Below are 22,346 nucleotides of genomic sequence, written 5' to 3' on the forward strand. Positions count from 1 at the left end.
GGGCCAAAAGGAATATTGAGTTTGGTGTACAAGTCCAAAGATCCCAAAGGTGGCAGCCCAGCTAGATAAAGTGGAAGAGGAAGCATATAGGATGTCTGCCTCATTAGCTGGGGATATTAAGAGTAAGAATGTTAGATTTGACTCAGAGCTTTGGTTAGGCCCCAGCTGGTATAGTATGTCCAGTTCTGGTAACCAAAGGATGTAATTACACAGGAGACAATGCAAAGGTTGGTCATCAAGATACCGCCTTGGATAGAGTATTACCATTGTGAGAAGAGACTGGGTGAAATGCTATGGTTTCATTAAAGCAAAGGAGGAGGAGTGGGGTTGTGGTAGATGGGGGTATGATTCTATCAAACCTGCATCCAACAATTGAGCATGCTGTTCATAACATCAAACCTTAAGTTTTCCCGGCATCAGAAATGATGACATTATTTGGATCTTGAGCATTTCCGTGGATACCAACATAAATTGGAGAACAAAATTCCATATGCCAATTGTCATTGGACAGTCTCAGTGGAATTATAAGTGGTGGATTGTTGTTTTCCTCATTTGATAAACAAATGCACTGGTGATGTTTGACATAAGGCTGCCCAAAGTATGCACTGCAATTAACAGGGAGTGTTTGTTCCAGCTTTCAGCTGTTGTGGTGCTCATTCAATGGGTGTTGCAGTGTTGACACAGCTGCCAGCATTCCATTTGTGAAGATATTGTTATAGAAATAGCTGTAACATCACCACGTTATCAGTGTCATCTCAGCTCTTTCCAAGGACTCTGTGGCAAGAGGCAAAGCATCAGTGAAGAGCCACTCTCAGCGAGCTTCCAGAGATGCCACATCCCAGTTAGACCTCTCTGATGAGCGACGTGTTCGCCGGTTCAGATTTTTTCATGGTTGTCATCAGTGAGAAATGAAATGTTTTGCAGAAAGAGTTTTGGCTGCAGTCTTGGCCCTGGACGGTATTCCCAGTGAGGGTCATGTCATATGAGTTTCAAGTACTTTTCTGCAGGATCTCCAAACATTCCTGTCCCATACCTCTGAATATGTAGTTTACCACTGGCCACCCAGGCTTTGTATCTAAATAAAATCATCTACTCTGACTTTAGTGAGAAAAATATGGCATGTCAGGTACCAGAGTTGACTAGTATTGCTGATTTCTGATGAGTGCAGATATTCATTGACTTGATTCATGTACTGCTATCCTTAAAATAACCTGAATCTTTTTATGAACAGAAAAAGTATCTACCTCCTCAATATGTAGGTTGTTATTAATTATAAAAAAGAACTTCCTCACAGTGAATGCCTAGCAAGCATACAGTCTCTGATAATAATTTAAAAGCATTCGTTTGCTATGTACCGTGTTGTATGACGTAGGTGATCATGGCCTCATGACCATGTTTGTTCTTGGCAAATTTTTCCATAGAAGCTTGTTATTACCTTCTGGGCAGTGCCTTTACAAGACGGGTGACCCCAGCCACTTTCAATACTCTTCAGAGATTGTCTCCTGATGTCGGTGGTCGCGTAACTGGGACTTGTGATATGCACCAGCCACTCATACAACCATCCACCACATGCTCCTGTGGAATCACCTGACCCTGATTGGGGGGCTAAGCAGGTGCTACACCTTGCCCAAGGGTGACCTGCAGACTAGTGGCGGGGAGGGAGCACCTTACACCTCCTTTGGTAGAGATATATCTCCTCCCCACCACCCACAATTAAAAGCAGCAAATGATAAAACACACTGAACAATGACTTGGCCTAACCACTATACCATAATTGCAATTAGTTCAATCAACTCAAAGAGTCACAATACAGTTTCATATACGACCCAGTAACTCTTTTAGTTACACAACTCAATTTTCACAACTTCCAAAACCCACTGAATGTATTCAGACATTACCTGTGCTTGATGAACCTAGCCAGGTTTTGATCTTGGCGAGCTTTCTGTCTTAGGGCCATCTTCATTGGTTAGTCTCCAGGGGTCACTGCTCCTGATCATCTCATAAGCCACTTTCTTATACATTTCCTTAAATACCTTTCAAGCCTAGCTTAATCCTTCATTGTCATTTTCACAGCTGTAATTCAAATTTTGATCCATATGAGCATGTATTTCTTAAAATTCTTGCCAGTGCAATTCCACAATTACCTCAACTATTTGGTGTCTAAATTGCCAGAGCATTGAGTTTTTGTAATATATCAAATCACACATTCCAAAAGATGTCATTTCTAATCATCACCATTTGTCTCAGGCTATCACACAAAGGGATGGTTCACATAACTGTAAAGCTAAGTTCTCACTTGATGTTAACCAGGTGTTGATTACATGAGCTTCTTTTAATGCTCATCCTAGCCAATAGCTTGTCCTCCCAGAGGCTGGTGGGATTCTTGACATTTCTGTGGCTGCATCAGCTTCTTCGTCCTGATGGAGTATGTACAGATGGGTGCTTCCTGCATTCTGGGAGAGAAATTGCATCTCTGTCCCCGGCTCCTCCAGTCACAGCAAACATGAGATCCACACATGTTACTAGAAAAGACTGTACACCCGCTAAAGATGAGATTGTGTGGTCTGCACCAGTCCGTGAGTGCCTTGCAGTGCATAATAAACACGAGGGATTGTAAAGATGCTGGAAATCCAGAGGAACACACACAGAATACTGGAGGAACTCAGCAGGCCTATGGAGAGCAACAAACAGTTGATGTTTCAGGCTGAAACTTTTCATCAGGACTGGAGAGGAAGGGGGAAGACACCAGAATAATTCCAGTCCTGATGAAGGGTCTCAGCCCGAAATGTCACCTGTTTTTTAACTTCCACAGATGCTGCTTGACCTGCTGAGTTCTTCCAGGATTTTGTGTGTGTCGCCTTGCAGCACATGCCAGGTAAAAGTGGGGATTTCATTATTGTTTGTTGTAAGCTGTACTGTGTTGCTGGTCAAGGGCAGCAGTTGTGACAGAGAAGAGCAAAGATCGGTGGAGTCTGGGGGCCATGAGATAGATCCTGAAGAGCACAGGTGCAAGAGAACTCTTAGGAAGAGGGAACTCCACCAAGGGACATCTTTACCCAGCATCCACAATCCATTTTTTTAATTGAGCAGAGCGGGTAGACATTGCAGGATAAAAGACACAGCCTAATAGAAAGCTAATTTCTATAAGGAATCTGCAAAGTAATGTTTCCAGTGCAAACCAAGTGATGCCCTCCATATTTCAATTCTTAACCTCAGTGCAGTATGCAAGTAATCAGTCCAAAAAGCCCTCTTGTCTTACAATGCAGGTCCATATTTACAGAATGTAATGCATCAAGGAATTATCCAAATACGTTAATGGTTTCTGGTCACTCTTTTTATGTTGCTATTTTGGGTGATTTTGAATCGGAGCAGCCCACAGAATTCGAGCACTGAGCTGAACTAGAACATGCCTGGATTCTCTGCGTTTTATATTCTGTGTTTTTTGCTCTTTTTATGTTGCCATTTTTTATGTTTTTGCACGTGGGAGGGATTTTGTTGCTTTTCTTCAGATGGGTTCCTTTGTTATGTGGGTGTCTCCAGAAATGTACTTTGAATCTTTGAGTTAATATGGCAGTCTCTTCCTCTCTCATTAGTTCTCTGTCACCTCCATGATAACCAGAATTTGTATTGTTCCTGTGTGGCTGCAATGGAGACTTTATCTTTAAGGTCTTACTTTCCTCTCTGAATACTGATCAGCCCAGTGCTGGGAACAACCAAAACTGAACGAGGTCTCATTGGGGAATCATGAAGATCCTGTTACTGCCACACCTTTCTGGGCATAAACTATTCTAATGCTGTTTTAAACTTATTTTGACCAATTTCTCAATATCATTTACAGGGATCCAATTGGGCATTAGTATTAAGTGCAGCATATGTTTCAGCTCAGCAAAAAGAGGTTGCAATCCAATTTCTAACCAACTGAGTTTTCGAGATGGAGTAAACTCATCTCTGTTCTTCAACAATATTCTTAGCATCCTTTTTGAAAACTGATCTTGCCAGGGTATGTATCATACAGAATGCATAATTTTTTAAAAAGCCCATAAGAAAATGGGTCCCCATAGAAGATGGTGCCACGAAATAACATGACCAAAGGTGACATCCTTCAGACAGTTCATGAAACTACGTCCTTTACTACTTCTTCTTTTAAATATGTTTCTGCTACTTTTGGAACCTATTGTTTACATTTTGATGGTGTGTTTTTGGGCTGGTTGAACGACCTGGTGCTTTGCTGCCTCTGAGAGAGTTTGGTGAGGTTGTGTGGCCGGGAGATTGGGCGCGAGCCCTTGACAAACTCCATTTCTCGCTGATCTCACAGATTAAAGTGTCGAGCAAGGTTGAAATCAACAAGGATGAGAGCGGAAGGTGAGCGGGTGTTCAGCGCCGTCTGCCTGCATTTGACTAGTCTCTCTCTCTCTCTCGCTCTCTCTCCCTCTTTCACACAGCTCCCAGAGGAAGCTGGCTGTGTTTGACCAGTCTCTCTCTCAATCTCACTCATGCTTGATGCTGTCAGAGGATGGTGCTGGAGTCTTGGGGAAGGTTTAATCGATACAGTTTGTGGATAGGTCTCTGTAGCTCATGTTAGGATGTGTTTCTAGTTTCTGGTCACTTTTTTTTTGCTAATTTGTGCAATTTTGATCGGGGCATATAGGCTCTGCACCCTGCAGTCAAGAAGTGATACAGCGCTAAATTAAACTGAACTGAACTAAACTGAACATTCCTAGACTATTTCTATGGTTTCATGTTTAATATTCCGTGTGGTTTTCACCCATTTTTTGCCTTTTTCCTGATTTGTTCTTTGTTTTGCTCATCGGGTATTCGGTATTTTCTTTGAGCGGGTCTTTGTTTTATGGCTGTCTGTGTAAAGACGAATCTCACTGTTGTATACAGCATACATTGATAATAAATGCACTTTAAGTCTTGAATCATAAATGATGGAGTAAAATCTCACAATTCTCTGTTTATTTACAGTGATTGATGCCTGAACCAGCACATGAACGAGTATTTGGCACACAAAAGGATTTTCTGCACCTCACCTTTGCTAAGAAGTGGAAAACAGTGAGCTTTTTGGATGGGTTTTGCTTCATTACCCGGGCTGTTAAGTTTGGAACTGATCAAAAACATTCTCAATTAGACTGCAATATGCTGAACTGTATTGCAAGAATCTTCAAATTGTACAGTTGAAATTTGCCACTTGAATATCCTGAAGTATCCTGGTGTTTGTCATCTTGCCATGGAATTAGACTTCAATATAGACGAGTTGGTTGACTTGAGCTTCCTAACAGAAGAGGAACAGGATATGATTATACAGGTTCTGTACCGCGATACCGAACTCCGCTTATTGGAGGAAGAACGTATCAAGTGAGCAGAAAAAAATTTATATTCAAAGAAGTTTAACTCCTCTTTTTCTGACAAATAACTTACTCAGTTATGCTTAATAACTGTTTTCTTATACCTGTTTTAGTAATGGTCTTTAATGTATGAAAATCAAGTTATGACCACTTCTAAAAACCCTTTCTATTTAATCATTTTTTAACAGCTGAGTTGTTCAAGCAGCATAACTTCTTGCACAATTATGATTTCTTTAATTCCTATCATATTCAATTTTTTTCTAGTGAATATTAAGAAACTAAATGTGTTCATGGACCTTATAAACCTAGCACTATCACTGTGAAGAGTATGAATTTTAGGTTGTATACCGTTTACATTCTCTGATATTAAAGGAACCCAAACCTAATCTAAAGCACAGAATAAGTTCCAGGGCTTAGCAATGATAAGGCATGTCCATTGATCAAAAGTAATTAGATATACTGTTATTGTTTATACTTCTTTTATTAAATATCCTCATAGCTTTCTCCATTCCAGAACCAACGTTAAGCAATATGTACTGCCAAACATTATCTATAAGCCTTAGTTAACAATTTACTATGGCCCATTTCTAAGTATTCAACCAACTTTCAAACAGTTACTAATGCTTTATTTATGACCAACTAGTAAACAGGGACTCCGAACTTTTAAACATTAAATGTAACCAAATGGCAAGTAGTAGCCATTGTTAATTTCTAAGCAGCATTGAAAATCATTTCCAAACTGGCAACTTGTACCAACTTAATCAACATCATCATTATGTGCCATATTGTATGACATGGCCAGTTATGGTCTTTGACCACGATTGTTCTTGGCAATTTTTTTCTACAGAAGTGGTCTGCCATTGCCTTCTTCTGGGCAGTCTTTACAAGGCGTGTGACCCACCCATCCATTGTCAATACTCTTCAGAGATTGTCGTGCTTGGTGTCAGTGGTCTTTGCATATCCAGGACTTGTGATTATGCACCGGCTGCCCTTAAGACCATCCACCAGCTGCTCCCATGGCTTCATGTGACCCTGATCGGTGGGGCTAAGCAGGTGCTACCCCTTGCCCACGCACACAAGGTGCGGGAGGAACTCAGCAGGTCAGGCAGCATCTATGGAAAAGAGTTATCAGTTTCAGACTGAGACCCTACTTCAGGACTAGACAACGTTCTTCAGCACAACATTGACCTGTTCCTTCTGTGATTTTGGTATGCAGAATTCAGATTCCTGATCTGATATTCTTTTTTAATTCCTGATATCTAGTCCTCAGACTCAACTCAGTGCTCTTAGGTACACCTCATCAGTCATCCAAGGAACATCAGCTGCATTTATCCAATTTGTCCTTATAATTTAGTCCTTTAGCTATAATATTATCCTATAGAATCGATGTACATTACACCTTAATAATGGTGCACATTCAACTGCCATTCATGAGGTTTGGCTCCAATGATTACACTTGTTTTAAATTGGATTCAAAAATCCCAATACTGAAAGGAATTAGTTGAGCAATCGAGTGCATTACAGCTCAGGAGTTTAACTCCTCCACATTGCAAAGTTTGTTCAGAATTATTAAAATATCCTAATTGTGAATTTGCTACTTTTTTCCGCTTTAAACACAAAATGATCCTTCAGATTTTTCTACTGTGAAATCTGCAGGAAGTTACAACAATCAATTCATGATCCAGAACGACTAAAAATTGTAACAGGGGATTGGTTCAAGGAAGCCAGAGCAAAGCGCCACGCAGACAAACAATTCGGATCGGACATTATCCGGGCTTCCATTCGTAAGAAGAAAAGAACAAAAGGTAATTACAAGAATGATTACGGGCTGTTTTGAAAAGAAAGGTTAAAGTGCATATACTGTATAATACATTTAAAAGAGAAAAACCGGCAAATTGAATTATGTCCTGTGGAGCTGTGGCTTATTTGCCAGATGAAAGCCAATTCCACTATGTTAGTTGGTGACTGGCCCGTTTAAACACTGCAGCCAATCTTTCCTAGCAATTGGCTTGTGTGCCATGGCACCAATTTCCAATTCAGGGTGCCTCAGGGCGTATAAAGTAGCACGTGCGGGAGCCTTGGTCCCTCCCTCTGTCTTTCCTTTGTCTCCAGGGCATGCTTCATAGAGCCATTGGAAAGGTATGGTCAGCATGCACTTTTAGCAGTATCTTTTGTGGAATATTTAGTTTTGTAGTTTGTATAACTTGGGGGACTTAAATGTTTGGTCATAGCTTTTACTGTTTGTAAAAAAAATGATTAATGTGCTTATTCATTTCATTCACCAAATCTGTGAACCTGCTTCCACATTACACACATAATCAGGACTTGTGATGTGGACCAGCTGTCATACGACCATCCACCTCCTGCTCCTGTGGCTCCACATGACCCTGACTGAGGGAGTAAAGCAGGTACAACACCTTGCCCAAGGGTGACCTGCAGGCTAGCGGAGAGATGAGGCACCTTACACCTCCTTTGGTAGAGACATATCTCCACCCTCCCTAACCATAATTCAATAGTTACAGGTATTTATTAGATATTTCTGCAATATTATATTGTCCCCCTTAATGTTAATGAGCATGTGCAGGGCCATCAGCAAAGAGAATGAGAATAAGAGGCTAAAGTTTATGCTACAATCCATGAAGAGTTGTTGAGGTCCTTCAGGCAAAGTTTCAGGTGTTTGTCTAGAACAGGAGTTCCATGGACACCTTGGGTAATTGTAGGAGTCCATGGCAAAATAAAGCTTGGGGACTCCTGATCCAGACAGGTTAACAAGGTAATCTTCTCAAAGGTAGTATCCTTGGTATTGTTCCCAATGTCACTTGCTAGCCGGTATTAAACCAGGAAGAGAATTGAGAAAGGGTGTGGCTGAAGAGGTGATGCAAGAGGGAAGTTTACAAATCCCTGAGTCATTGGGACAAGTTTTGAGGAATAAAAACCTGTAAAATCTGCTGAGTGATGTCCTCAATGAAAAGTTAACTGGTGCTCTTGGAGGGATTTAAACTACGTATTTGCAAAGGCAATAGAAACCAGAAAACGATCTGAGGCAAGGAAGACTCCCAAACATTTCCAAATAATCTGCCTTTGGAGTCCTCTATTTGGAAATGATTGAACTAGGTGAAAGAGCATTAGTGAAGACTGAGACCTCAGAATTGTATGATCATACTTCAGTCAGATACCATTGTTCGAAGCTGCATAAAACTCTGTTCTCTTACCTCAGAGTTCATCAATTGTGCGCTATAGTTTCATGAAATGGTCTAAAATGAACTTCACTTCAAAGGTTTAAAGATTCAAAGTACACGTATTATCAAAGTATGTGTACAATATACAACCCTGAGATTTGTCTTTCCCACAGAGATCCATGAAACAGAGCAAACGATGGAACCTGTTCTAAGAAAAACATTGACCCCCCCCCCCAAGTGCAAAAAAGATTAAATTGTACAAATGGCAAAAAAGAGTGAAAAACACAATAGATAAAACATCAGACTACAAGTCCAGGAATGTTCCAGTTTCTTCTCTGTTCAGTTCAATCTAGTGTTGTGACATTTGTTGACTGCAGGCCGCAGAGCCGGTCTGCCCCAAGCAAAGTCACACAAAATAACAACAAAAAAGGTGCAACCAGAAACACATCAAAACATGAACTACAGAGTCCAATCCAAGAGTTGGAATCTTCTGAGAGACACCTCATTGCAGAATGATTACAAATTTTATGGGCATGAAATCTTAGCCCATCAGCGATTGTCCAATTCAATCAACTTGCTGACTTTTACATTGGTGCTTAATGTCAGCTTTTGTGACTTCAATGCTGCTTAGATAAAATTGATTTTGAGCAGCTAATCAAAAATGTATTTCATTTTGAGGCCAGTTTTTAAAAAAATAGATGAAACCTTACTCCTATTTTCAAATCCTTTCTTAATCTTATTTCAAGGTTCCAATGTCCAACATCACTGCACTCTTCCAATTTTGATATCCTGTATAGTCAGAGTTTTAATTTCTCCATTACTGCCTTCAACTACTTGGACCCTAATCAACAGAATTCCCAGATTAAATTTCTCTCTACCCTTACCCCTTTCCTTCTTAAAGATAATTCTTCAAAATACCACATTTAACAAGCATTGTTTTTAATATCCTGTTATGTCAATTAGTAAAAATTGCAGCATGGTAAAGTAGTGGTTAGCACAATGTTTACAATGCCAGCGATCTCCAATCGGGGGTTCAATTCCCATCTCTCTCTGTAAGAAGTTTTTATGTTCTCTCTATGGCTGTGTGGGTTTCCTCACACATTTCAAAGACATACAGTTAGGGTTAGTGAGTTTTGGTGTTGGAAGTGAGACAAAGTGATTGGTTGATGCAAAACGACGCATTCTACTATATGCCTTGATGCTTCACTGTACATGTGACAGATAAAGTTAATCCTTCTCTAAAGTTGCTATCATATTTCAGCTGATGAACTTCCACTGAAGTGCTTTGGGGAATTGTACTATTAAAACTGCTATTAACTACAAGTTATTATTGTTGTCAAGCAAAGGTCCCACAATGCATTGAAAAAATGTCATTTCTTGACTCATTTTCAAAGTTCAAAGTAAATTTATTATCAAAGTAAGTTCATTCGTACGTCAAGTCCTGTGACTCATGACGTTGACGATCATGGTCTTTCCATGACTGTGATGATTTTTGGCAATTTTTCTACAGAAGTGGTTTGCCATTGCCTTCTTCTGGGCAGTGTCTTTACACAATGGGTGACCCCAGCCATTACCAATACTCTTCAGAGATTGTCTGCCTGGTGTCAGTGGTCACATAACCAGGACCTGTGATAAGCACCAGCTGCTCATACGACCATCTACCACCCGCTCCCATGGCTTCTCGTGACCCTGATCGGGGTGGGGGGGGGTGTGCTAAGCAGGTGTTACACCTTGCCCAAGGGTGAGGGAAGGAGCATCTTACACCTCCTTTGGTAGAAACATATCTCCATCCCACCTCCCTTATCAAAGTACATATAGGTTTATTAGTATGTGCAACAACTATTCGAACAAACTAGTATAACCATATAACAACTACAGCATGGAAACAGGCCATCTCGGCCCTTCTAGTCCATGCCGATGCTTACACTCACCTAGTCCCACTGGCCCACACTCAGCCCATAACCCTCCATTCCTTTCCTGTCCATATACCTATCCAATTTTACTTTAAATGACAATACCGAACCTGCCTCTACCACTTCTACTGGAAGCTCATTCCACACAGCTACCACTCTCTGAGTAAAGAAATTCCCCCTCGTGTTACCCCTAAACTTTTGCCCCTAACTCACAAATCATGTTCTCTTGTTTGAATCTCCCCTACTCTCAATGGAAAAAGCCTATCCACATCAACTCGATATATCCCCCTCATTATTTTAAATACCTCTATCAAGTCCCCCCTTAACCTTCTAAGCTCCAAAGGATAAAGACCTAACTTGTTCAGCCTTTCCCTGTAACTTAGGTGCTGAAACCCAGGTAACATTCTAGTAAATCTTCTCCATACTCTCTCTATTTTGTTGATATCTTTCCTATAATTCGGTGACCAGAACTGTACACAATACTCCAAATTTGGCCTTACCAATGCCTTGTACAATTTTAACATTACATCCCAACTCCTATATGCAATGCTCTGATTTATAAAGGCCAGCATACCGAAAGCTTTCTTCACCACCCTATCAACATGAGATTCCACCTTCAGGGAACTATACACCATTATTCCTAGATCACTCTGTTCTACTGCATTCTTCAATGCCCTACCATTTAGCATATATGTCCTATTTGGATTATTCCTACCAAAATGTAGCACCTCACACCTATCAGCATTAAACTCCATCTGCCATCGTTTAGCCCACTCTTCTAACTGGCCTAAATCTCTCTGCAAACTTTGAAAACCTACTTCATTATCCACAACACCACCTTCCTTAGTATCATCTGCATCCTTACTAATCCAGTTTACCACCCCATCATCCAGATCATTAATGTATATGACAAAAAACATTGGACCCAATACAGATTCCTGAGGCACACCACTAGTCACTGGCCTCCAACCTGACAAACAGTTATCCACCACTACTCTCTGGCATCTCCCATCTAGCCACTGTTGAATCCATTTTTCTACTTCAATATTAATACCTAACGATTGAACCTTCCTAGCTAACCTTACGTGCGGAATCTTGTCAAAGGCCTTACTGAAGTCCATATAGACAACATCCACTGCTTTACCTTGTCAACTTTCCTCATAACCTCTTCAAAAAATTCAATAAGATTTGTCAAACGTGACCTTCCACACACAAATCCATGCTGACTATTCCCAATCAGACCCTGTCTATCCAGATAATTATATATACCATCTCTAAGAATACTTTCCATTAATTTACCCAACACTGACATCAAACTGACAGGCCTATAATTGCTAGGTTTACTCTTAGAACCCTTTTTAAACAATGGAACCACATGAGCAATACGCCAATCCTCCGGCACCATCCCCGTTTCTAATGACATTTGAAATATTTCTGTCAGAGCCCCTGCTATTTCTACACCAACTTCCCTCAAGGTCCTAGGGAATATCCTGTGAGGATCCGGAGATTTATCCACTTTTATATTCCTTAAAAGTGCCAGTGCTTCCTCCTCTTTAATGGTCATAGTTTCCATAACTTCCCTACTTGTTTCCCTTACACACAATTCAATATCCTTCTCCTTAGTGAATACCGAAGAGAAGAAATTGTTCAAAATCTCCCCCATCTCTTTCAGTTCCACACATAGCTGTCCACTCTGATTCTCTAAGGGACCAATTTTATCCCTCATTATCCTTTCGCTATTCATATAACCGTAGAAACCCTTCAGATTTATTTTCACCGTACTTGCCAAAGCAACCTCATATCTTCTTTTAGCTTTTCTAATTTCTTTCTTAAGATTCTTTTTACATTCTTTATATTCCTCGAGCACCTCATTTGCTCCATGCTGCCTATATTTATTACAGATCTCCCTCTTTTTTCGAACTAAGTTTCCAATATCCCTTGAACCTCTCAAACTTTTAACCTTTCCTTTCAACCTAACAGGAACATAAAGATTCTGTACCCTCAAAATTTCACCTTTAAATGACCTCCATTTCTCTATTACATCCTTCCCATAAAACAAATTGTCCCAATCCACTCCTTCTAAGTCCTTTCACATCTCCTCAAAGTTAGCCTTCCTCCAATCAAAAATCTCAACCCTGGGTCCAGTCCTATCCTTCTATAATTATATGCTCCTTCTCTAGTCAGTATCTCTATGTATTGCTGCAAAAAACTATCCTGCACACATTTTACAAACACCAAACCATCCAGCCCTTTTACAGAATGGGCTTTCCAGTCTATGTGTGGAAAATTAAAATCTCCTACAAATTTGTGCTTACTACAAATATCTGCTATCTCCTTACAAATTTGCTCCTCCAATTCTCACTTCCCATTAGGTGGTCTATAATACATCCCTATAAGTGTTACTACACCTTTCCCATTCCTCAATTCCACCCAAATAGTCTCCCTAGATGAGCCCTCTAACCTATCCTGCCAAAGCACCGCTGTAATATTTTCTTGGACAAGCAATGCAACACCACCTCCTCTTGCCCCTCCAATTCTATCACACCTGAAGCAACGAAATCCAGGAATATTTAGTTGCCAGTCACACCCCTCCTGCAACCATATTTCACTAATAGCTACAACATATTATTCCAGGTATCAATCCATGCTCTAAGCTCATCTACCTTTCTTACAATGCTCCTAGCATTAAAATAGATGCATTTAAGAAACTTTCCACCTCTTCCTCTCTGTTTATCCCTAACGATGCGACCAACTTTATTATCTTTTTTTTCCTTCTCCCTACATCTTCGGTCTGAGCGCTCCCCTTCTCTATCACCTGCCTATCCTCCCTCACACACTGTCTACTAGCTTTCTCTATTTGTGAACTAACCTCTTCTCTCCTAGTCTCTTCAAATTGATTCCCACCCCACAACCATTCTAGTTTAAAGTCTCCCCAGTAGCCTTAGCAAATCTGCCCGCCAGGATATTGGTCCCCCTAGGATTCAAGTGTAACCCTTCCTTTTTGTACAGATCACACCTGCCCCAAAAGAGGTCCCAATGATCCAGAAACTTGAATCCCTGCCCCCTGCTCCAATCCCTCAGCCACGCATTTATCCTCCACCTCATTCCATTCCTACTCTCACTGTCGCGTGGCACAGGCAGTAATCCCGAGATTACTACCTTTGTGGTCCTTCTTCTCAACTCCCTTCCTAACTCCGTATATTCTCCTTTCAGGACCTCTTCCCTTTTCCTACCTATGTCATTGGTACCTATATGTACCACGACCTCTGGCTCCTCACCCTCCCACTTCAGGATATCTTCGACGCAATCAGAAACATCCCGAACCCTGGCACCAGGGAGGCAAACTACCGTCTGGGTCTCCTGATCGCGTCCACAGAATTGCCTATCTGACCCCCTAACTATCGAGTCCCCTATCACTACTGCCTTCCTCTTCCTTTTCCTACCCTTCTGAGCCACAGGGTCAGACTCTGTGCCAGAGGCACAGCCACTGCTGCTTCCCCTAGGTAGGCTGCCCCCCCCCCCCAACAGTACTCAACCAGGAGTACTTATTGTCAAGGGGTACAGCCATTGGGGTACTCTTTAGTACCTGACTCTTCCCCTTTCCCCTCCTAACTGTGACCCACCTGTCTGCTTCTCGTGGTCCCAGTGTGACCACCTACCCGTAACTCCTCTCTGTCAACTCCTCACTCTCCCTGACCAGACGAAGGTCATCGAGCTGCAGCTCCAGTTCCCTAACACGGTCCCTTAGGAGCTGCAGCTCGGCGCACCTGGCGCAGATGTGGACATCCAGGAGGCTAGGAGACTCCAGGACCTCCCACATCCGACACTGAGAACAACAAGCTGCCCTCACACTCATACTTCCCCTTTCCTTAAATAACAGGAAAAACTGAAACCTAAACCTACCTTGCCTTGCCCATTTCCGCATAAGCCCATTGAGTTCAAGCCCTTAAGCCTTCACTCTGCTCCTGGCTCACTCTGCTGCCTACAAACGACGCTGCCCCCTATATAAGACTGTGTCCTTTTTAAATCTTCCCCGCTTCACTGCCCGCCGTCACATGCCTGTGCAGTCCCGCCTCTCTTAACTCCGAAGAGAATAAGAAAAATTCAAGGTGGCTCCCGCCGCACTCCTGTTCTGATCCTCCGACTTCCTTCTCCAAACGATGATGCTGCTGCTGACGAAATAACTGTTATTCCTGTGTGGCGCACCCTCCAATCAATCAAATAACAATGTTCCAAAAAGCCAAAGAACGGTATTCGATCTTTTATACGCAACTAGCAAAACATTAAATCTTGAAGCAATGCAAATAAGCATTATTATGCAGTCGACAAAAGATGTTACACCCGGCAGTCCCCAGAACCGAACTGCCCAGAACAAAGCACAAATACGCAACTTATTCCCTTCACTTCTACCACGCCCACCACCCACGTGACTAGTTACCGTAATTAGCACTGAATACAATGCAGATAGAGAATAGATGCATGGCTCCTATAGTGTGACAACAGTTATCCAAGAAAAAAGAGCAGTTGATCATTTCTGTAATTTACAAGAGGTGACCGTGATTCTTATTTCTCGGCCTACTGCAGTATAGCACGTGTTATCCTTTCTATTCAAAGAATATGTAAGGTAGTTTCAGGCATGCTTACATGTACAGAATACATCTATGAATCTGTTGCCTGGATACTGCAATTTACCCAGAACCAAACCTCATCTCAGTTTTAGTTTTACTACTAAATCTGGGGTCATCTGGAGCGAATCCAAAAGAGCCATTATTCAGATTGAATTTACCATTTACTTCAATATATGTCTGGTTATAGATGAAAGAGGAAAGAGGGTGACAACTAATAAGGAGAAAGTCATTACTGACAAACAGAGCAACCACAGCCAAGAGGAACATGAGAATGAGAACGACATTGTAACTAATGAAGAGACAATTAATTCTGAACTGGTGAATACAGCAGTGGATGAGACAGATTGCAAACAGTCAGAAAGTAACAACAGGTAAAGAAAAATATCTTGACTGTTATGATAAAAGATCTGTGATGCATTGTGATGTAGTGCGGGTGTAAGATGGAGGGAGTGTTATGTGGGAATGAGACTGGGATGTGGATGCAGTGCAGCAGTGATACTGAAGTGAGGGATTGAATGTAATCTGGGGGTAATGTTGAATTGAGGATAGAGTACAGATATGAGATGGAAATCAGGGAGTAATGTTTGTCTCAATGTGCACAGGCAATATCGGAACCCAAGAGTGGAGGAAAAGTCAGACTCTGATGTAGAGAGGGCAACAAAAGTTTATTCATGATAATTCTAAAAGAACATCGCTGGCTTAGCCGAGCAACACCAGGAGAAGTAGCATTCTCAAAACTAGGACCCAACGATCAGGCGTCCGCTTAAATAATACAAATAACATGGAATCCCTGAGCCTATCAGAATAAACTTAACAAGCTTAAACAAGGCAGACCACATACAACGAACGAGTGGCTAGAGAAAAACATAAGCTACTCTAAACAATTAACGACTGTCATTAAACAGCAATAAACCAATTCAGGTGGTCTAAAATTCTCGGAATCCAATGCCCTCTGGCACCCCACACGGGCCTGAAGAACTCATTACAGTGTGGGTACGAGGCTAGGTTGAGGATGCAAATATGAGGCTGGAGTGAGGGGTGCAATGGGGATTCAAAGCTGAAGTCAGGGTTGGAGGTGGGAATAAGGGTGGATTGTGGAAGTGATGCAGGGCTGAGTGGCCAGTGTAGATACAAAATCAGAATGAGGGTATGGTGTGGCTGTCAGCTTAGCACAAGGTTGCACTGCAGATGTGCACTGCTGGTCTGGCTTTATATTTGCACTAATAGTCCCCGTTTCTTCAATTTCCAGTTCAATTAGCGACGAGTGCTATATTACATCAAATGAGGAAACTTTTACTTTAGACACCAATACCCAGGTTAGTTCTTTAAGTGATTAAGACTAATTTCTGATGTAATTGTGTACCAAACTACAACTTCTAACCAGCTTTCCTCTGGAACTGTACTGGTGTGATCATGGACCACGTGAAACATGCAAAAATTTCTCTCCCATTACGTCACCGTTGACAAGGGCAAAAATTCCTGACTAATTGTCTTCTTTTCATGGAACCCTCATTCAGCAAGGATACTGATGCTGTGGGAAAGGTGTAGAATAATGTATTAGATGCTTTAGTGTTGGTACAGTTTAGGTGATGGGAGATAAAGCAAAAGATAGTAACTCTGTGAAGAGTAAGAATTTCAGGTTGTATACTGTATACATTCTCTGATATTAAAATGAACCTTGGAAAGAGAATTTAAAAGGTCTGAAGTAGGCAATAGTTTTAAGAGGGGCAATGAAGGCATGATCAGGCTAAATTGGGTCTTCTTGTGCATTAAAAGTGCAAGATTCTGTCATCCTTGCACTTCTGAATTACCTTCAGACTTATCCGATGTTCTCCTAAATAACCTTCTGAACTTCAAAGCCGCCTCCACTTCTTTCTTGCCCACCCTCATTTGTTCAACCTTAGCCCAGCCTTACTCTTCGTTTCATATCTCTGTCACTTTCTCCTGCTGCCAGATTTTCAACTGGGGCTGTAGTATTGAGCATAGTAGATACTTTGAAAGAGATGACAAATTAATCCTACCTTTCTCCTTTAACTTTGGCTTCACATATCCCATTTAGATATCTAGTCCTCCAGTCGATTTTATTGGCATATGCATGCATTGATACAGATACACTGACAAATTTCTCTCCCCCCCCCCCCACCATCTTTTTATTCTGCTGTCTTCCCCCTTGCTTCTCAGTTCTGAAGAATGTCCTTGGCCTGAAACGCCAACTGTTTATTCATTTATGTAGATACTGCCTGACCTGCCGAGGTCCTCCAGCACTTTGTGTGTGATACACTAAATAAAAATGCCTGCAGCAGTATAACAGATAGCCAGCATGTAAATCATATCCCTGTTGTAAGAGGCTGCTGAATTCACTTCCACTGTCCTTTCTTGCAGAACATTCCTGCTCTCAAATATCTACTTAAATAAAATTAAATATTAAAACAGTAAAATTCCCATGACCCCTTTTACTAATTTACTTTTGCTAATCCTGTTAACCCTTGGGTTGATGATTTATTTACTTTTACAATTTGAATTTGTCCATCAAATCTCAACCTGACTATCTGTTCTAAGAACAAAAACTCTGCCTTTTCAGTGCCTTTAGAGATTTGTGCCTTCATAATCCTGTGTCCTTTTTACACCCCTTTACATTTGTTAATTTATTAATTCAATATTCTTAAATCAGAATCAGTTTTAATATCACTGGCATATGCTGTGAAATTTGTTTTTTTTTGCGGCCATAGTACATTGCAATTTGCAATATGTAATTCTTAAAACTCTAAATTTCATTTATATATATATAAAATAAGCTGTAAAAGAAGTATTGAGGTAGTGTTCATGGATTCATTTTCCATTCAGAAATCTGATGGTGGGGAGAAGAAGCTGTTCCTGAATTGTTGAGTCTTCAGGCTCCTGTACCTCCTCCCTGATGGTAGCCATAAGAATAGGGCATGTCCTGGGTGTTGGGGGTCCTGAATGATGGATGCCACTTTTTTGAGACGTTGCCATTTGAAGATGCCCTGGATAAGGGGGGGGCTAGTGCCTATGATGGAGCTGGCAGAGTTTACAACTTCCTACAGCTTTTTCTGATCCTGCGCAGTGCTCTCCCTCCATACCAGCCAGTGATGCAGCCAGTTAGAATACTCTCCATGAGACATCTGTAGAAATTTGTGAGTGTCTTTGGTGACGTACCAAATCTCCTCAAACTCCTCGTAAAATACAGCCACTGTTGTGCCTTCTTTGTAACTGCATCAATATGTTGAGCCCAGGATAGATCCTCAGAGATGCTGGTACCCAGGAACTTGTAACTACTCTCCCTTTCCACTGCTGATCCCTTAATGAGGAGATCCACAATCAATTCTTTGGTCTTGAGTGCAAGGTTGTTGTTGTGACACCACTCAACCAGCTGATCTATCTTACTCTTGTATGCCTACTGGTCACTATCTGATAGTCTACCAACAACCGTTCTTCTTAGTAAGCATCTGAATTACCTACTTAAAATTCATTCCTACATAAGCGAATGACTATTTACACAATCCTCCAGATACGGCCTTTATCACTGTCCAGTTCTGGTCGGCTCACTATAGGAAGGATGTGGAAGCACTGGAAAGGGTACAGAGGAGATTTACCAGGATGCTGCCTGGTTTAAAGAGTATGGATTATGATCAGAGAGCTGGGGTTTTACTCTTTGGAGAGAAGGAGACATGATAGAGGTGTACAAGATATTAAGAGGAATAGCCAGCGCCTCTTCCCCAGGGCACCACTGCTCAATACAAGAGGACATGGCTTTAAGGTAAGGGGAGGGAAGTTCAAGGGGGATATTAGAGGAAGGTTTTTCACTTAGAGAGTGGTTGGTGCGTGGAATGCACTGCCTGAGTCAGTGGTGGAGGCAGATACACTAGTGAAATTTAAGAGACTACTAGACAGGAGTCTAGTATATGGAGGAATTTAAGGTGGGGGGTTATATGGAAGGCAGGGTTTGAGGGTTGGCACAACATTGTGGGCCAAAGAGCCTGTAATGTGCTGTACTATTCTATGTTTTATGTCCTATATATTGAAAAATAGCCTTATTACTTTTGTATTCAATTCCATCAATAATAACCAATACCATACATAATTTGGGGTGGCATAGTGATTAGCACAAAGCTTTACAGGACTAGCGAAATGGGTTCAATTCCTGCTGCTACCTGTAAGGAGTTCTTCCCATAACTGCTTGGGTTTCCCCCGGGTGCTCATATTTCCCCCCACAGACAAAAGATGTGCCGGTTAGTAGGCTAATTGGTCATTGTAAATTGCCCCATGGTTAGGCTCGGATAATATAGGGGGTTGCTGGGAAGCGCGGTGCAAAGGGCCATAAGGGCACATTCCGCACTGTATCTCAATAAATAAATAAACAAGCAAATGGATGAATGAATGAATAAATACATGTCACCATGTACAACCCTGAGATTCATTTTCCTGCGGGCATACTCAGTAAATCTATAACATGATCAATGAAAAGTCAACCAGAGGGCAGAAGACAACAAACAATGCAAATGCAAATATAAATAAATAGCCATAAGTAACAAGAAAATGAGATAAAGAGCCCTTAAAGTGAAATTATTGGGAACATCTCAATGGATGAACAAGTGAGTGTAGTTATCCCCTTTTGTTCAAGAGCCTGATGATCAAGGGGTAGTAACTGTTCCTGAACCTGGTGGTGTGGGTCCTGAGGCTCTTGTACCTTCTACCCGAATGTCCAGTGAGAACAGAGCATAACCTGGGTGGTGAGGATCTCTGATAATGGATGCTGCTTTCTTACAACAGCATTTCATGTAGACGTGCTCAACGGTAGGGAGGGCTTTACCAGTGACGTACTAAGCTAGCCAATCTACCCTCCACGCAAAATGTAACCTCCTACACCATTGATGTCATTTTTAATTTTCAGAGATATCCCATTAATTTAGCTAGAAGGCAACATGACAATGGTGAATTATCGCTTCAGAGAAAGTGGAAAAGTAATGTAAAGACCAGCAGAACCAGAGACAATTACGATACGTATGTGGATAATTGTACAAATGCAAAAGAAAACAGCAGTCACTGGAAAATTTAAAGTGAACACTGAAAATGCTGGAGCTGTTCAGCAAGGCGGGCAACTTCTCTGCAGAGAACCTGGATGAAGACCTTTCACCAGATTTGTGAAGATGAAGAAACAAGTTGCCTTGAGGGGGAGGGGTGGTGAGCCCAAAGGGAATGTTTATTGTGCAGTGAAAACCAAAGTTGTCCAGAAATGTTTTTGGTGTCATGTAAGAGAAGATGGTGAACGCTTGTTATTCCATGGCTGGTCTGTCTGGAAATGCAAAAAGAGAAAGGTCAATGGAAGAGAGGGAGGAACTTGATGAAACTGAGAGATGCACAACACCAAATTGCTGGAAATTGCAATAAAAGACAATAATCTCAGTGTCTGTGTAGAAAGAAAAACTGATTTGACGTACAGGTAGATGGCCTTATAGCAGAACTGATCAGTACTGAGTCAAGCACAGAAAAGCTGGTTATCTGAAATTGTTATATTCAATACTGAGTCACAAGGATGCAGAATGCCTGGACAGAAGAGATATCCAGAGCTTTCAGATGTCATTTTAATTCTCCCACTGTAACCTCCCTGTCTTCCAAAGAAGCTCAGTTAAGCTCAAGGAGAAACCTCGACTTCTTCGAGTCATTCTGCAGACCTTGGGACTGAATATTCATTGCAACACTTTCAGATATCTAGCCTTCCCTGCTCATGTCAGAACTGGTCAGTTGGGATAAAAGGCCATCCATCTGAAGTATTTGTCTGTTTTTCTCTTTCCACAATTGCAGTTTAGTCTCCCGATTATATCTAGTTTTCACTATTATACCAGATTTCCAGCAATCTGTTGTCTATATCCCAAATTCCAGCTCTCTCTTTCTCTTTACTAAACTCATTTGTCTTTGTCCATTTGGATTCCAGACAGACCGGTTCTGATTAACAGAAATTTATCACCATTTCTTATACAGCATTTCAATCATGTGGAAATTTTGTTCTCCACCATATCACAAATTCCCTTTGCTCTCCCATTTCTGACAGCAGGTAGAGTGTCAGGAATTCGCAGTCTTCTCCCTCTTGGCAACTTAAAATTTCCCACTTTCCCAGTTCTGATGAAAGGTCGTCAAGCCGAACTTTTAACGATGTTTTTCTGCCCACAGATATTGCCTGACCTGCTGAGTGTCTTCAGGTAATTTCCCCTTTGTAATCTCCAGTGATTAGTGTTAAAATTGACCAAGTATTTAATATTAACAAAAGAAAAATGCAATTTATGATTACATTCTAACGATAATTACAAAATTGTAAATGATTAATTGTGAATTAATGATTAAGTTATCTATCAATTTACACCAACCTAAATCTAAACCTCAAATTATTTCAAAAAGTAAACTGCAAAAAATTAAATAATTTATTAAGTGCAGATAGTGTGTGGGGACACATAGGCAGCAAGCCTACTCCAATGAGAATGGATGACCTAAAAGTCTGTCCTGAAATATTTTGTGCCAGAACCTTTGAAATGGAATCTGAGCTGGAGACACCCATAAGGAAGGAGAGGAAAGAAAAGAACTTCATGGATTATTTATTTAAGAGCACAATCACGCACCAGATTTTTAAAAAATATTGCTGTAGGAAGGAGAGTTTGACTGTCAGCTCACCACATAGGGGGAGTGTCGGAAAGACAGAATGTCCAGCAGGCGGAGCTTGTGTCTGATACATATCATATATCCAATGCTTGTAACACTTGCTGAGAAAGACTATGGTGTGTACAGTACAGCCAGAATGCAGACCAGAGGATCACGAGGCAGGAAGTTATGTAAGCGGAGGAACCACTGCGGAAAAAATATGATTGAAGTCATAAGGGTTTTGTAATTGGGATATTAGAGTCTTTGCAAATCAAAAAAAAAATCTGCTGATGCTAGAAATTTCACGTAAACAACAAATATTCAGCCAGTGGTGTCCGTGAAAAGAAAAAAAGTTAACATTCAGGAATCCACGTGTTAACTTTGTTTTGTGTACAAGGATTCCCAAATCCTCTGAATATCAATATTTAGTCATTAATTCATTGCCAAAGATACAAAGTAAATAAAGCTTTTAAAACAAAACAAGAGGGGAAGGAAATAGGGACATGCAGAAAAGCTGAGGTAATTAGAGATGAAGTAATTGAAATGTGACAACTCAGATTAAATGTAAACATCAGCATGGCCAAATTGTGCCAAATGCCTTGTTGGTGTGCTAAGTATTCCATGCTA

General features: G+C 41.1%; 1 protein-coding gene across 1 annotated transcript in view; it reads left to right on the forward strand.

The window, feature by feature from the left end:
• The first annotated feature begins 5,230 nt into the window (after positions 1–5,230).
• The window catches only part of LOC132383538 (synaptotagmin-like protein 1), a 51,733-nt gene continuing 34,617 nt past the window's right edge, over positions 5,231–22,346 (forward strand). The window contains exons 1-4 of the mRNA XM_059954651.1: positions 5,231–5,358; positions 7,005–7,153; positions 15,256–15,439; positions 16,318–16,384. Coding sequence (XP_059810634.1) covers positions 5,231–5,358; positions 7,005–7,153; positions 15,256–15,439; positions 16,318–16,384 — 528 coding nt within the window. The remainder of the gene's footprint in view (positions 5,359–7,004; positions 7,154–15,255; positions 15,440–16,317; positions 16,385–22,346) is intronic.

The sequence above is a fragment of the Hypanus sabinus genome, chromosome 30, assembly GCF_030144855.1.
Source record: "Hypanus sabinus isolate sHypSab1 chromosome 30, sHypSab1.hap1, whole genome shotgun sequence".
In the NCBI taxonomy this organism is placed as follows: Eukaryota; Metazoa; Chordata; class Chondrichthyes; order Myliobatiformes; family Dasyatidae; genus Hypanus; species Hypanus sabinus.